The sequence below is a fragment of the Poecile atricapillus genome, chromosome 2 (genome assembly GCF_030490865.1).
Source record: "Poecile atricapillus isolate bPoeAtr1 chromosome 2, bPoeAtr1.hap1, whole genome shotgun sequence".
Lineage (NCBI taxonomy): Eukaryota > Metazoa > Chordata > Aves > Passeriformes > Paridae > Poecile > Poecile atricapillus.
In genome coordinates, this window is record NC_081250.1 from 14,647,583 (window position 1) to 14,664,910 (window position 17,328).

At 38.9% G+C, this 17,328-nt stretch overlaps 1 protein-coding gene across 2 annotated transcripts in view; it reads left to right on the forward strand.

Annotated features, from left to right (window-relative positions):
- Nucleotides 1-371: 371 nt before the first annotated feature.
- Nucleotides 372-17,328, forward strand: part of KIF5B (kinesin family member 5B) — a 33,735-nt gene continuing 16,778 nt past the window's right edge. For both annotated transcript variants that reach the window (XM_058831536.1, XM_058831537.1), the window contains exons 1-11: nt 372-737; nt 8,087-8,174; nt 9,732-9,805; nt 10,233-10,337; nt 10,735-10,783; nt 11,083-11,138; nt 11,252-11,339; nt 12,749-12,873; nt 14,368-14,472; nt 14,865-15,010; nt 16,572-16,720. In XM_058831536.1, the coding sequence (XP_058687519.1) occupies nt 612-737; nt 8,087-8,174; nt 9,732-9,805; nt 10,233-10,337; nt 10,735-10,783; nt 11,083-11,138; nt 11,252-11,339; nt 12,749-12,873; nt 14,368-14,472; nt 14,865-15,010; nt 16,572-16,720 (1,111 nt within the window). In that variant the 5' untranslated portion in view covers nt 372-611. The remainder of the gene's footprint in view (nt 738-8,086; nt 8,175-9,731; nt 9,806-10,232; nt 10,338-10,734; nt 10,784-11,082; nt 11,139-11,251; nt 11,340-12,748; nt 12,874-14,367; nt 14,473-14,864; nt 15,011-16,571; nt 16,721-17,328) is intronic.

Consider the following 17,328-nt stretch of genomic DNA (forward strand, 5'->3'; position numbering starts at 1 on the left):
CTAGAGGTGTTTAAGAGGCATCTGGATCTGGCCCTGGGTGGTATGGTTTAGCGCTTTAGGGGTCACAGGGGTAGTGCTGGGTTGACGGTTGGACATGGTGATCTTAAGGGTCTCTTCTAGCCTTGATGATTCCATGATTCTGTGGTTCCTTAATTCTATGATTCCATAGTTCCAACTCCAGGCGCGTCGAGACGCGCGCAGCAGCCGCAGGCGGTGCCATGGCACCCCGCCCGCCTCAGGCAGCCCCGCCCCTGCCAGCGCCCCCGGCGGCCCCGCGGGAGCGCCCCCTCCCGCCTGAGGGCAGTGCCGCGCCTGCGCACAGGGCGGGGCTGGGGGCGGGGCGGACGCTGCGGCGGGTGACGTCACCCGCCCGCCCCACCGGCGGGGCGGGAGCCGCGGCCGCAGCCGCCATGGCCGGTGCCATGTTGGGGAGGAAGTGAGAGCGGGAGGCGGCGGCGGCGGCCAGGAAGAAGCCCTTCCCTTTTCCCTCCTGCCGGGGCGGGCGCGGGTTTCCCGGCCACGGCGGCTTGCGAGACCCCCGGTGCAGGCGGTGCGGCGGCGGCAGCTGGCGGCGGCGGAGCTGAGCGCCCCGGAGGCGGCGGTGGCCTAAGATGGCGGACCCGGCGGAGTGTAACATCAAAGTGATGTGTCGCTTCAGGCCCCTCAACGAGTCGGAAGTGGCCCGAGGCGACAAGTACATCGCGAAGTTCCAGGGCGAAGACACCGTCGTCATCGCGGTGAGGGGCCGCCCCGGGCGGGAGAGGCGGGAAGCGCCGCGGGGGAGGGAGGGAGTGAGGGAGGGGGTGTCAGGGGTCGGCGGGGTCAGACGCCGCGGGATGGGCGCGCTGTGAGGCGGGAGGGCTTGGGAGCGCCCGCGGGTGGGGACGCCTCGGGAAGGGGAGCGGCCTCTTTGGAGACCGAGGGAAAGGGGAAAGGGGGCAGGCACAGCTGCGGACAGGGTGGGCTGGTCTGGGTGTGGGCATGGCGGGGCAAGGGGCGGGAGGCGGTGGGGGCAGAGGGGCGTGGGTCTGTGGGGACGGGGCGGTGGGGGCAGGTCAGGAGACCTTTGACAAAGGCTCCAGCAAGAGGCCCAAGTGCCGAGGTGCGGAGTGGGGGTGAGTCCGCACTGTGTCTGCCGGCCGGGCGCTCCCCGGGCCGTCCGGCCGTGCTGTGTGACTGCTAAATACTCGCTCGAAATGCACGCGTGGGAGCTGCCGCCCGATAATTGCGGAGAGTTTTGGGGAAGAAATGCGAAACGACAGTGCAGGCTCCAGAGAATTAGTGCTCAAGAGCTCTACATCAGACTTCAGCTGACAACTTTTCGTTGTTGTTAAATCCGAATAAACAGACCTTTTGCCTTATTACATGTTCGTGAATGTATTTTAACTGGACACTCCTTGCAAGGTATGAGGCCTGTTAAAACCAGTATGGATGTTGCTGGGGAAAAGATAATCCTTTCCTTTCTCTTCAGTGGATCATATTTAGCTACAAAGTGGAACTGGAATATAAAAATAAAGTACGGTAGCTTATTGCCGGGTTTGGTTGGTGTTGTACAAACACACTTTAGCCCCAGTGTTTGTTTTATTTTTGTTAACTTTTATGTTTTCATGTCAGTATATTTCTTGAGAGACTGCTGATTCTTGCCGTAACTTAGATGCCAGTTATCTGTCTAAAAATGTTGGGGGTTTATGTTTTGTTTCTTGAGGCTGCTAATAATAGCTTTTTTGCACAGTATCTGAAGTTGCGGGAGGCAGTTTAATAAAATATTTTTTTTAAGAGGAGCTACTAAATACTCGTTCTTTAGTCTGTTATTATTCAGCTGAATTTGTCAATAAAATATGGAATCCCATGAGTGTGGAGTGACATGAACAATAGCATGCTTGTGAAATGAGGTAATTTGGGCCTACTTCAGCTGGCAAGTTACTATCTCGGAGTACATCACTTCTAAGGTTGTACAGGTAAACTCAGAGTAGGAAACCAGTCCTGGAAAATGGAAAATTTAACTAGAGTGAATAATCTCACTTTCATCAGTGAATACCCATTCATTGTGACACTGCATAGTCTGTTTATAATCCACGGTTTATTGTAGAAACCTTGATGTGTTCTAACTTAAAAAATGAATTTTCTAAATTTTCTTTCAGGAGCCCTAGTATTAATGAAAGCTTATATTTTTAAAATACTTTTTAAGTGCACTTTAAGATGACTTAAAATGTAGATTGTGGTGAGGTGGTTCTGTATCTGAGTAGAACAGTTTGATGGTGTGCTCCTGAGGGATCATGTGTGGCTTTCTGCTCAGGACTGATGTTTACTGCTGCCAACTGTACCTGGGTGATTTCCGCTTGGTAAAAATGACAACGAATTTTCCAGTTGTCCTGGATCCAGGACTTGTCTGATCTGGGGGAAAATTCCCCCAAAATTATTAAACTGGGTAGCAGTGACAATATTTGTGTCTTGTTTCACAGAATTTGAATAAAGGTTTGATACTCTCTGATTTTGTCTTTGTAATGGTGACTATAGGAAAAAATTGATATCCTCTAAATTATGACTTGAATCTCTAAAACTGTTGACAATAACTTGTATATGGTGGTTTTGTTTTTAATAGCTTGACTGAGTTTTTACAAATTTAGGGACCCTCTAACCTGAGCCTGTAGCCAGGCACCACTTGTTTCTGTGTGTTGCAGAATTGCCGAAGGGAGGATAACAGAAGCAATGCTCATGAAACAGTGTATAAAAGGCTTCCTCCACAGGCTGTGTGTTTGTTACTTCAGCTCTTCGGTTCCTGTCCTTGTTGCTGCCTGTCACGTTGGCTGCCTGTAGAGCAGTAATAGAGCCACCGTTGGTTTTTTATAGCTGCTTTCCTCAGCTGCCTGAGGGACTTGCACCTCTTGTGGGCACCTGGCTCGTGCTGGAACCGTGGAGGCTGCTTTAATAATGCTTGGGAGTTGCCTGTAATAGTCGACGGGAGGTAAAGACTGGGCGGCAGCGGAAGCAGAGCTGATCCCAGACTGCAGATTTGACTCCTCTGGAGGAGAGTGGGGAGGAAAATCAGTGACTATAGCCAAACCCTCCTCCTTCCTTGAGTCCCCTATCATCTCTGAGCTACCCATCTTCCCTTCTTTTCCTAGCTCCTATGTAATTAATGTCATCGTTGTCTTTCTAGACAAGGGAGTCATTTTGATTTGTGTTAGATAAAAAATGAAAGTTTTAACTGTAGCTAGTGTGTAGCAGTAGTTTGAGCTGATATGTGATGTTTGTCTGCTTTAAAGAGCAGACTCTGAAACAAAGTATTTTCTTTCCACAGGATGAAACTTTTTAACTAGTAAAAAGCTTTTAATTGTTTAATTACAGGTGGCTTCTTTCCATCCTAATATTCTAGTAATTCTTTTCTCCTAATGGCTTCCCCTGTTAATTAAATATAAGGATTTTGTTAAAACAGATGATAGGATGACTCATTATATGACTTGTATGTTAAACATTAGAAAGATATCAGTATTTGAAAATTGATAGCAGTTTGCTTGTGGATTTCAGGATTTTTGTGGATTTTTGCTTTTGAATAAGATAGAACAGGAGGAAGAGCAGTTTGATATGGGATTATGTCCTTTGTTTTATCAAATACAAAACTACTTCAACTGAGTAGCTTTATAGTACTGCATAATGTATCTATACATCTTCTTTAAAAAACGTTCTATACCTAGTGTTGTTCATCTTAAAACTGCCAAAAAGATGCATTTCTGAATACAGTGATACTCAGGGGTTTGGAACTGAAGCCTGAACCAAAATCAGCACTACCCAGTGGCTGAAGTGTTGAGGCATTATGGGTCTGCACAGAAATGGGCAGCATGCCTCTGTTGTCCAAATGGTTTTTAGTAACGATCATTGTCTATTCCTTTTTCATGTGGCTTTTAGGAAAGAATCATGGCTACTTGTCTGTATTTTCATATTTATTTAAGTACTATTTTTATTTAGTGTAAGATGTACCCCTGTGATCCTGGAAAAGCTTGAGACATTTGACTTTCTTTTTCATTACCTTTTAAACTAGTGTTGGATCGTAAATGAGAGAAGGCTAGGTTATAAAGTTGTTGGAATCATGTAATGAAGGTCACTTGCTTCTACTGTGGCTTTTACTAGTAGGTTTTTCAAAGGAAATGGTGCTGAAGCCTGTACTGGACTGTATAAATTCAAGAAGTGATATGCATTCTTAAAGTAACTTTATTATTATTTGCTAATGTGAAAAAAGGCAATGTTTAATTAGAGACACAAAAAAGGCATCAGGTCTACAGTGAAACTTTAAATATGAATCAGGAATTGCAATGTGTAGCAGAAGTAATACTATTCTTCCAGTGTTACTATTTCTTTTTCTTGCTTTATTCCATTAAATGCTGAGTAACAAAGATGCTTTTCAGGTGACACTGGTGTGATGATTTAACAGAAAGCAAATATTCTGTTTTACAGGAATATGTAAAAGGAGAGCTTTTCTCCCTGGCTGCAGTGCCACTTGCTTAGGAACACCTCGCTCATATTTGCTGGGGCTTTTTGTTCTGAAATTCAGTGACTGTTTTTATAAACAACATTGCTTGCTTTTCTCTTTAGAAGAACCTTTCTACTGAAGTAAATTTTGGCTGAAACATTGTTCAAAAAATATTCTGTTTCCATTCTGGAAACTGAGTTTCTAGTCACAGTGTTTTAAGCCACATATTTTAGTCATTCTATAGCAAGAATTAACTGCTGTAAAAGTTCGTACTTGGGTTGCAGTATTTGCACAGAAATAAGAAAAAGAAGACAAAAAAAGCTGAGATTTACGGACGGTTCTGTATCAGCTGCACTTTTGTGTGCATGGGGCTAAGGCAAGAAGAAAATCCTCGTTCTTTATCCTAAAATTAAAATAATAATTTTTAGCTGTGCCTTTTCATCCACTGGCAGTGCTGGATTTGATTAGGTGTGTCAAAGCAGCAATACCTTAGCTTAGTAATAGGAAGAAGTGAGTCAGGTGTCTGACATCATATTTTCCAGAAATTATTCCATTTTGGATTATTCTTTTAATGTATTTTGTGTTGATGGGAAGAACATTCTTTACTATAGATGCAGATCTTAAAGGCAAAGTAAGCCCATTGTGTGCTACTTTAACCTTTCACCAAGAATAGTCTAAGCATGGGTACGTATTGTACCACTGTTTTAACTGCCTATTCTAGCAAAAAACACTAAAGAGCGTCTGGATGTGTTGTGGTAGAAAAGTATGCTACTGATTTTTCAAGTGAATTTTCAGTGCTGACTTTGCTTCAGATATCAGTGCATAAAAAGGTGAACTCAGGTGATCTTACGAATAACCAGTTCTGTACTTGATGGAAAGTTGCAATAGTAATAAGGGTTGTTTTGCTTGTGTTTTTTTTTAATTATACTTATAAATATAAATCTTAATGATGTAGCCTTTTGATATAAGTTTTAGTGTAGTTGTGATTGCAGATTTTTTTGTAATCCTCACTGGACATATGGACAAAAAAACTTTTCCACAGAAACTCACATGTAGTCCAAATTTTGTATAAGTTAGATTGGCTCAGCATCCTTTTATATAATGGGTAACTAGTCTTTAAGTTAGCTATGGAACTGTACTTCAGTGTAATCCCTTTATTAAGATTCAGTTTAACTACTGCTAAGTCATGTGGGCAGCTGCACCTTTCTGAAGTCTGTGAGTGCACTTGGAAAATTCTGCTGTGAGACCACATCCCTCCAAGTACAAAGCAACTGCAGGAGCTGAGGTTGTCTTGTGGTTGACTACAGACTAAAGAAATGCTAGGCAGGGAACTAAGATTATGAGAGGAAGTCAGAAGTTCTGCTTATTTGCTTGGTATTTTATGTCTTGCTTATGAGGCCATGTGTATAAAAATTTTAATAGAATTTGAGCACCAGTTTCTGAAAGTTTCTGGAGTGTGTAAAGAAACCTCCTATTGTGTTAGTGATGCTGCTACTACCCCTGTTAGGGATTCCATGCAGTAATGCTGCTTGGGCCTTTTGTGTCTTTGGTTCATCATTAGATCTGATTGTTTACTACTTAGGAAAGAAAAGGCATCTGGTGCAAAAAAAAATATCTGACACTTTAATCTTTCTTGATTAATCTCTTAAAGGTAATGAGACTTTCTAGGGCATGGTAATCTGTGTAATACTGTTTTAGCTTTGTTTACGGCAGAAAGTAGACTGTAAAGAGAAGTGATAAGACATAGCATTGTAGATGTCAAGGATGTGAAACCATACTGAGTGGGAGTAATTTGCATTCTTAAAGCATAATTATCCTGGAACCTGCTTGTCTAAACCTACTTGATTAGATACTGATTCAGTGATGATGGAGCAGAGGGACATGCCACTAATATGGGTTTTCATAGGTGTGATAAAAAAATGAGGGCATATGTGCAAATATTCCATTTTCTACCTGCAAAGGATGGAGAAGTGACAAATGACAAGACCCCATGTGAGGATTCTCTTGGCCAAAATTAAGTTTTGTATATTGGTAGCAATTGTTAACTTGAGGGAAATTGAAATTGGTCACGTGCTTAGCAGCTTTTACTGTATAAATAAACAAGTTCAATTAAAGGCAATACTGCCAAAGTGAAGGCCTTGCAGCTTGATTTTCTGTTCCACAATGGAATTATTTCAGTGCATATAAATACGCACTTGAGCACAAAACAGAGCTGATTAATGTTTTGTGATGTAGCTGACTTGTAGTGTGTAGTGTAGCTGATTGATATCTGTGAAATTGGAGACTTTTTGAAGCTACAGCTGCTAGTGAGTTCTTTTCTGCAGGATCTTCCTTTTTATGTAATGTGTTTTCAGTCTTTATTTTCTTACCTCAGGGTTACTTAACTTGTTAGTTGTCTTCCTCCTGGTGTACCTAATGGCCTCAATTCTACCTGTAGAACATAGGGATTTGAGGTGTCTTTGAAGGTGAAATGAGTAATGGAGAAGGGTGGTGTTTTCCCTGCTGTGAAACAAGTGTTCTGACAAACTTCAGCCCCTTAGGGACAGTTTCTGCCTACTGAGTCTTGTGGTTTCTTGAACATATTTATACAGTGAACACTGTAATTATTTTTCTGAGAGGGCGCTCATCCGCCTGATTTCAAGGCCTCAGATAAATATGTTTAGTCTAAAAAAGCTTTGTTTGATACACTAGATATTATTAAAAGACAAACGGAAGATCAGGCCAGGGAAGGGAAATGTGGGTGGGTGAAAGATGGAAGCCATACTTGTTTCTTTGCCAGAATGTCCTTGTGGGAGGATGATAATGAATTAAATTTAGGCAGAATGGAACACTTAACAGTTGCAGGGAGTTTAACAATAGTAACTGACCTAGGTTCTTTGTAAATGTCACCCATCTGCTTGGTTACCTACAAATTCAAGCTCTAAAAGTGCTACAAAAATTTGAGCTTTGTAAGATGAGCATAATCATTTATATCCTAATGGATTGTCAGCTGCTTAGAACTATTATGAAAATCTCTTCTCTAAAACAAAGCAATAACCAGCATTCCTCTCAAAATTCAATCAGATCTTCTTTGTGTAGTCTTTTCCAAAATTACTCTTGTCAAAGGTTCCCTTTTCTTCTGCTTGGGGAGCTTTATTTTAAAGATATCTTATATGGCACAATAGTTTGTGTTGAATGTTTCTTTTTTGTTTGATTTTTTTCAATAAATACTATCAAGATAGATAGTGTGTCATGGGGTGTTTTTGATGATTTGAGTTTACCAGAGTAAACCTACTACCAGGGTAGATGAGAATTGGGAGTTCTCAGATGTACAGGCAGATTGGCTTACTTTTTAAATCAAGTAACTTGAGGTCACGTGGCAGAGTAGTTATGCAGAACTATGTAGATAACACTTTGAAACCAAACATATTTAATTCAAGGCCTTCCTTGTAAGTAAGCGTGTGAAGATTTAGGCAGCACTGTTTAAGCTGATTTCCTCGCTACAGTCTTCAAGTGCTTAAAATAGAAGATTGGGCTGGGACAGTATTGAATATTTATAAACTGTTAACAAACACCTTCCAGTTCCACTTCCAGCATTTTTTGATAACTCTTCTGTTTTCTTTTTTTTGTTTTTTACAGTCCAAGCCATATATATTTGACCGTGTATTCCAGTCAAACACATCACAAGAACAAGTATACAATGACTGTGCTAAAAAGATTGTCAAAGGTAAGGTGGAAGAGCAAATTTACCATAAGAAAATCTCATATTCCTGTGGATTTCAGTGTTGAAAACTAATACTTCTATTGCTACTTTTTATCTTTGGAATGTTTAGTAAGTGCCAACATGGATTGTAGCACCATACAGTCATTCTGTAATTGAGCTAATAAGTTATGTCAGTACTTAACCTTCTGTTTCAGTTGATTGCAACATTTGGGAACCTGTTACATTTTAGGGTTTTTTTTACAGCTCTCTGCAGTGACAATTTAAAACAATTTGTCAGAAATTAATCATAGTAAGTGTTATTAATAAGTTTGAGGTGTGTCATCTACCCTCCCATGTCCCCCCAGATTTACTGGTGAAAAAGATGATACAGAAATTTGTTTAGAGGAATGCAAGAGGAAATGAAAATTGTGAAATATGAGTTATTGCGGTGCATGCCAGGGTACATGTATGTACCCTTATATGTACATTTTCTCCATAGTTGAATTCTCAGATTTGGCCTAGTAACTTCAAAAAATCAAGCCTTGTCACAAAGAAGGATATGCCACAGTAAGTTTTTCTAGTAAGCAATTAGCTAGTTCCCTGAAAATAAAATTGATTCATTTCTTGAGGGCATCAATAAGTTCTAATTGACCCAGCTTTCAAAACAGCTTTACAAAGCCTTGTCAGAAATCCCTGAAATGCCAACTGTTAGTGACAACAGAATATTAGGTAAATATACTGTGGTTTTTATTATTAGAAAAGTAAATTGCTGTGGCAAATTCATGCTGCTACAAGTATTTAACCCTTTAATGAGTTAAATGATAATCAGGCTCAGATCAGAAGTTTGCTCCTTGAAGACAATTTAGCTAAGAATTGTAATGCGGCCCCTTTTCACCATGTAAAATTCTGAGCTCTGTGTGGCATTTCTCAACTGTGCAGCATCAAGTGACAAATGAACTCTAGTGGTGAGACGAATGGATTTATGAGTGTGATGGAGTGGCAGAGACTTCCCCATTTGGAGCATCTCCTCATGCTTGTTTTTGGAAAATGAAAGTTTGCTTGCAGGATGTGATTCTACAGTAACTTATATTTAAACAAACCAACCCACGTGCCCCTCACCCCTCAATCTAAAACTTTGCTTGGTTCATTCATAATTTGAAATAGAACCTTATGGCCTAAGAGTAAGATGCTCGACACTTAGGGCATTGCCCATTCTCATTACAATTGGACAATTAAAGTTTTCTGAAGGCAGAAAATATGATGGTGTTGTCATGTTTGGTTTCTTCTGAGATATCAAAGACTATCTGTTCAGCCTGGCAATTGCACTGATTTCCTTTTTGTTCCTAACTGTGAAGTTCTGATTTTTCTGGTTGAAGGAACAGTTGCTTCTAATCAGCCAACTTCTGAGATACAGTCAGTGATGGCAAAATGTGTTAAAAGATGTAGAGAGGAACACCCTTCCTCTCCCTAACTCTAGCACAAGGTTCCCAGACATTGAGTGATTTAACTTGCCAGACATTTTAGGACCTGCCTGCTTGCATGAAGGAAGTGAACGCTAATGAAAATACTCTTTCCCTTTAGATGTACTTGAGGGATACAATGGTACCATATTTGCTTATGGGCAAACATCATCTGGAAAGACACACACTATGGAAGTAAGAAATGTTAAAATAATTTTCTCTTGCTGTCCCTGTCGTGTCTTTTTCAACACAATTGTCTTTGCTTTGTAGAAATAAGATGTCTGCTTGTTTTCTTCTTGCAACATTTTGATACCCCATTGTGTTTTTTAGGCACTGAGAATGGCAATTAGGGTGGGTTTTTTTCACCCTCAGTAGCAGGATGAGAAGCACAAGAATAGTATCAGTATTTTGGGATTGTAGTAGTTTGGGAGAGTTCTGAGGCTGTTTTTTCCACTTTTGGGGAATTCTAGGGCTAAATGGATAGTTCACTTTACTTCATAGAGTAAGTGCATCATACCTGTCAGCATTTTGTCTGTCAACCTGAACCAGATGTTTTGTGTTTGAATACTGTTTGTAATGCTGGATTGAGTATGAATTTTTTGTTATATCTTGTTCTGTCAAGGGGAAGCTTCATGACCCAGATGGAATGGGTATTATTCCAAGAATAGTGCAAGATATTTTTAATTATATTTACTCCATGGATGAGAATCTTGAGTTTCATATTAAGGTAAACTTTTCTTCGTTTTTTCTTTAATCTGTATTAAAGCTCAGAGGTAGTCTGTGGGTAAATGGATTTTTTTGTATGTGTTTCAAATGCCTTGGAATAACTTGGAAACCTGATAACCTGAGTTATTACTGAAGTAACTGATCTTTTCCTAAAGAAGAATTGTGTTAACACTTTAATTTTGTTCCACTGAACATTGATGGAACCTATGCTGATAACCTGTGGCAGTGAAGATAGTGTTTGAAACTTCTGATCAAAACAGTAACTTTTTAAAGGTGTATTTCAGTTCAGCCTTAAGAACTTGAGCTGGATGTAGTGTTATGTGGGAGGTTTGTTCTGAATCTTTGTTATCAAGAAGAATTTTTGCCTTCTGATGTATCTCTTTTCCTCTTACTTATAGGTGTCATATTTTGAAATATACTTGGATAAAATAAGGGACCTTTTGGATGGTAAGACTTATTTATATCAAACGTATAAAATAAATTATTCTGGAGGGACATATTAAAAACACTTCTATGTTATTTAGGTATTTATTATGCTAATAGCCTTTGTATGATAAAGGTACATAATAATGGGAAAGCATGGAGCTCATCTATATGATATTACTAAAGCTGCAGTGGTGGTGCTTTCTTACATGTTAAGTTTTTGTCAAGTGTTGTTGAGAGGTAACAGTTATGACTTGGGCATGCATTGTACGCAGTATTTTTCATTCAGTTTTGCCTTAGCTTTGGAATGTTTTCTCTTCCAGTTTCAAAGACCAATCTTTCTGTTCATGAGGACAAAAATAGAGTTCCCTATGTAAAGGTGAGCATCAGTTTGATGGATTTTCATCTTGCACTCCTCTAGTGTGCACCATTTACTTGTGCCTTGTTGATGTGGTGTTATTTTTCACAACCCGCCCCTTTTTTATTCCAAAGGGTTGCACAGAGCGTTTTGTATGTAGTCCGGAAGAAGTTATGGATACTATAGATGAAGGAAAATCAAATCGTCATGTAGCAGTTACAAGTAAGTATCATCTTCTGTTTCCTTTTAGTGATTTATCTATTTGCTTCTGGTGTACCTTAAAAAAGTAGGGAAGACACAAATAATGAGCTGAATCATTCAGATTTTTGAAAGGGTCTGGCATAAGCAGTTTCAGGATGTCTCAGAAACAAGTTAATTTCTAGTTAGATCATGTTTCTTGGACTAGGATTGAAAGGAGAAAGTCATCAGTGAGGAACTATGCATAACTAGGAGAAAGAGGTGTAGTTCTGCTTTAGGAATAGTGCAAAATCCCAGTATGTGGAATTTGTTTCAATTAACCTGGAAATCTGTAATGTGGCTTGTCCACAGTTTGATCATACTGTTGCATATTCTAAGAGCAGCTGATCAGAATTCAGACCTGCTGCAGATTTAAGCAACATCCCAAGATCCCAAGATTTTTGGCTGTAGCATGCAACTGGGTTGCAAGGAACCATGTCATAGGTTTCCAAATTCCCACAAAAAGCTGGACTTGGAAATGACAGAGGTCTTAAAGAAGACAAGGGAAGATGTAGGTGCATGCAAAGTAAGACTTGAGCTCTTAGCAACTGAGGTGATTGTCAGAAGTCTCAGTGCCAACTTGAGCATGTTTCACAGTCTTCCTGTGTCTAGTTCTTTATTCAGGAAGAGTGACTATACAGTCCTTAAAAAAATATAAGTGTTCTCTTCTAATTTCTTTGGTTAAGGATCAAAACCAAAAATATGGTGTTCCTTTTAAGGAATCTTTCAGTCTTGCAATTTTGTTTCATTGCTCCTAAGTAAGAAGGATCAAGTGTGAACTGCACTAAAAAAATTTGGATAGAATATTATTTTGTGTTTTTTGCTTCTTTAACATCAGTAAGCTGGTACTTTTAGAACTGAGAGATTTATAGTTAAAAGGAAGAAGAAATGGGCAGATGTTCTCATTCCGATTGCAGTTTGCTTAAATTTTGTTACTTGATTAAAATACTTTAAATTCAACAAGTCTTGTTTTCTCTTAATGTTTCAAAGGAGAGGGGGGAGTACAAGACAGGGATGAAAGGCTGTGGATAGTTAAAATTTTCACAGAAGGATAAAATGGGGTACACTGGAAGTCTACAAAAGACTCTCCTATCAAGACCTAAATATACTTTTTGTTCTAATAAAGTAAATTAATGTGTGAAATCAATGGTTGACAAGCTAGCAAACCTGTTGAGTGAACTTATGTGATATTAATAGGAGCACAAGGGAAAATTGGATCATTCTTACCCAGTTAGGTGATACCAATGGTTTTGCTGCCTCTAGGTCTGCTATCATTGAGAGATTGCACTATACAGCTTCATTAGCTTTGGATCTCTCACTGCACTGTGGGAAGGTGTTGTTTTAAGTGAGAGTGGTTGTAAAAATCTTTTTGACATGTTTGTTTTGAATTATAGATATGAATGAACACAGCTCCCGAAGTCATAGTATTTTTCTTATTAATGTAAAACAAGAGAATACTCAAACAGAACAGAAACTAAGTGGAAAACTTTACCTTGTGGACTTGGCAGGTAGTGAGAAGGTAATTATAAGTTTCTTTTTCTGCTCTGAAATTGTGGTTTTTTTCTTTACAGTCAAGTATTTTACATTTGTGTAATACTGATAGTTCAGTTGTCATCTGAGGTGTGTTAATTTTCACTTGGAAACATGGTTTCTGAATCCTAGGCTGGCTTGGCTGTTAGATACTACCACTTGAAGCTGATCTGCATTTCTGCAAGTGAGGGTTTCTAAATATGGACTAGGATGGAGAAAGAGAGCAGAGTTCAGTTTCAGTATCTGGGAGTGTAAAAAAAGAGCGTTACAGATGTGTGGGTTAGCCAGGTACAGGAATAAAGTTTCATGGTTGTCAAATATCTGGGTTTTCTTATGTAGTGATACCAAGCTTGTTAATTTGAATTCTGATTAACATTGGTTGACAACTTGCTTTCCTATATCGGTAGCTTAAAGCAGGGAAGGAAATAGATACTGTAATTAGTCTTCTAAGAGCTGGATTTCTGACATTCTTTTCATCTTTGCTTCTGTGTTTATCCCTGTCTTTGTCTCCAGTTTTTTCAGTCATTTCTGCTTGCTGTTATTTTTCCTTACATCATTGTTCTATGACCTTGTTGTTGTCTCTGATCCTATGTTTATTCTGAAATGTGTTTCTTTAGTCAGTCTTTTTTTCTTTCAAAGAAAAGGGCTGGGTTGCAGGTCTCCTTTCTCTGTAGTTCCTTTACATGTTTGTTTCAAACTTTACTTTGGTGCATTTCCCCAGTCGCTTTGAAATACATGGAGTTTCTAATGCCTTGTGTTAGTTTAAACACAGGAAAGTAGAATTGTTTAATTGTAGTTATGGTCATATCTTGGTGGAAACAGTAAAGGGAGGATTATAGAGCTGTAATTCAAATTCAGTCTTTGAGGCAAAAGAGGTAAGGTAACTTGAATAGCATCAGGTCACATTTTTTTGTGTTTCTGCTGATACCTATTTAAGTTCCTAGAGCATTCATGTAGGTCAGATTCAGCCTCTAAAATCTGTTCTCACAGATTTCTGCTTGTGAAGATTTTCTGCTGTGTTTTCCAGGAATAGTAGTGGTATGTGGTTTGGTTGTATGGTTTGTTTTGTTAGGGTTTTTAACCGGGAGAGGTAGTTTGGTTTTAAGGATGATCTCTGGACAAACTATGCATAATGCTTATTTACTTTTAAGGAGTTCAGTCTTTTTTTACAGACTTCAAAAAACTTTTGTAGTTGTTAATTTGACAGAAGTTATTAACTATACATTTATCTGCTACAAAAAGGTGTACTTTGCTGGGAGAATATTTAGTTCTGTTAAAAAAATGAGAAATGTCTTGAGATACCGAGTTTTGAATAAGAAATTGATAATGAGTTGGGAGAAGAGTCTGAGAAAGAGTTTGCTTGTGTGTACCTCATAAAGCTGTGGAGAATGATTTGTAAGTGGAGAAATTCCCTAAGTTTTCTCTGAAATGTTGAAGGTATTTTTTGAAGATGCATTTAGTAATGTCCTGAAATATTCTATAGGTTAGTAAAACTGGAGCAGAAGGTGCTGTGCTGGATGAGGCCAAGAACATCAACAAGTCTTTGTCTGCTCTTGGAAATGTCATCTCAGCATTGGCTGAAAGCAGTGTAAGTGTTCTCTTTTGTCTTTTTATACTTAAAGGTTAAAAGTTTGCATCTCTGAACATACTACGCAGAAATTTGTACCAATCTCAGTGATATGACCCAGTGCATTGCAGTTGGCCATTACTCTTGTACTGTATCGACAGTAAAGATTAGTAAGTTACATTTAATGCTGAGGGACCCAAACATCATACTGAAAGTTTCCTTGTGCTCTAAAGGTTACCAAACCTAGAAATACAATTTTGTCATCCCATGCATCTTCAGTCTTACGATTTATGAATTAAAGTAGAATTTAATGTCTTTCTAATAAGGTCATACCTAGCAAAAGTGTAGTTCATATTTCAACAAATTAAATTTCTGGAAACCTGTGACTGATCATTTAACTTTTTTCTTGGTAGACATATGTTCCATATCGTGATAGCAAAATGACCAGAATCCTTCAAGATTCACTAGGGGGTAATTGCAGAACCACTATTGTTATTTGCTGTTCTCCATCTTCTTACAATGAATCTGAAACTAAATCCACTCTTCTGTTTGGCCAAAGGTAAGTAAATGACTTAATAGGAATAAGTGCAGAATGAGAAATTGTAAAGTACTCTGTTAAGATTCCTGAACCAAATTAATTAGAATGATCGCTGTTTCTGTAATTCTTCAGTGTATATATGGGTGTATATATATATATATGTATATATATAGAAGAAGGTAGGAAGGAGCTTTCCCCTGCTAAGTTGAATCCCTTATTTGCTAGGACAGCCTGTCCTCTGGTCTGTATCTAACAGTCCAGTAAACTTAGAAATGATACTTGTAAATTCCTGTGACATTTGTAACTGAGTTTATACATTCTCATTTCCAGTTAGGTATTTAGTTAAGTAGCTCTTCTTTACCACTTCTGTTATTGTTGTTGTTTTGTAATACTCCAGTTCCTGACCACTAGGTTGAATCACATCATTTAGTGGAGCTTATTACAAAAACAATCAAGGTTTTGCTAGTCCATCTGGTCTTTGATGTTAGTGTACTTCTTCCACTTCAATTCAACAAGATAGTTTCCTACTGGTCTTCTCTGAGAAGTTGCGTATTATGGAAAATAGACCAGATTAGAAATCTGGCAGAATATGAATAGTTAATGAGAGTGGAATAAAGACTCCAGTCTGCAACAGTGGAGGTTTTTGGTTTCCTTTTAGAAGGTAGGTCTTTTATTATTTAGTGAATGAGCTACTAGAAAATGTCTTCTAACTGCAGCTATGTAGTTTCACTGCCTTGTGTTCTTGATGCCTTCAGGAGTTAAAAGAGTGCATTCCTATCTCAGCCACCACAGTTAATCCAGTATAATAATTCACCTTTCTAGGGATGTCAAATTTATGCTGAAGCCCTCAGCAGTAGTAACTGAAGGGTATATAATAGTCATATAATATAGTAGAAAATCATATCTCTTTTAGTAATAACGTCTCCCTAAGATTTTGAAGTCAGTACAGGGCAAGGGAGATGTTTAACTGCCACTGAGTTTTTCCCTGTTCTGAATTTTGGAGTGAGATAAGTGAGGTATGGAAGGAGCACCATACATTGCTTCATGAATATGTTACCAGTGCCTGTAGTTTTGTCTCCAAGCTTAACTTAATGGCATTTACCTGAACATAAAGACTCATCTGCCATTATCTAAGCTGCTTGTAACACCTTTTTGGTTAGTGGAGATACAGTAACTGGACTTCTAGGTTGAAATGAGCTGTTTCTTAGATAAGCTGGATGGTTTGCATGCTACAAGTGTTATCATCTCCACTGGACAGTGTTTGCTAGATGTGGAATCCTATCCTTTGTTCAAAACTGCACAACTGTCCTGACCTCAATTCTTTCAGGTGAAGAGGTGCAGCTTAATTTTGCCAACTCAGCTTGAGATTTCTCAGCTTTCCAAAAGTTGTGTTGCTCCGTCCTTTTTAAAGTTGTATCAATACAATTCAAAGAATAGTAACTTGACAGGGAATAGAAATAAGGTTTTGGAAGAGATGGGAAAGTTTATGCTTTCACTAGTGATATGTGAACATATTATGTAGTAACCTTTAATTCCTTTCTTTGAAAATGAAGTTTCAGAGCTTTTTGATTTCTCTGTGTAGAGCAAAGACCATTAAGAACACAGTCTGTGTCAATGTGGAGCTCACTGCAGAACAGTGGAAGAAAAAGTATGAGAAGGAAAAAGAGAAAAACAAGACTCTGCGTAACACCATACAGTGGCTGGAAAATGAGCTCAACAGATGGAGGAATGGTGAGAAGCAGTAATACTATTATTCTGCAAACTTTAGGCAAGACAACACACACTGAGTTAGTCTTCAGGCTACCAGAAATAGTTAAGAGCACTACTCAAGGCCATAATAAGGATATTAAAGCTATACTATTAAGTCAACTTTGGAATACGATATTTTCCATTTTATTGCAACTGAAATAACTTCTAATAATCATGTTATGACAAAGGTGTCTGAAAGTGTATTCCTGTTAGATTGTTCAAAACTTGGTTTTCTAGCAGGACTAGAGTTACATTCATTGTAAAAAATTTATTTTGGGGGACAAAAAACTGGTATTGTTTGTAAGTGCAGAAACTATGTAGAATGTTTCCTCTGCTTTTGGTGTGGCTTGTGATATCAAAATGATATCACAAGATCTTGCCCTCATTTAAACATGTGAACAGGCAAAAAACCCACCCAAACCCCAAAGTTGCTGACAGTACAAAACGTCTGCCTGTTAATTCTTCCTGAATGATTAACTTCTTATCAGTTCAAGCTGCTGGCAAAATGCAAGTTAATAACGAAGCCATAAATTCAGGAAAAGAGAACATAGGTCATACAGATATATTTTGGAGTTTGGCAGCTGTAGAGG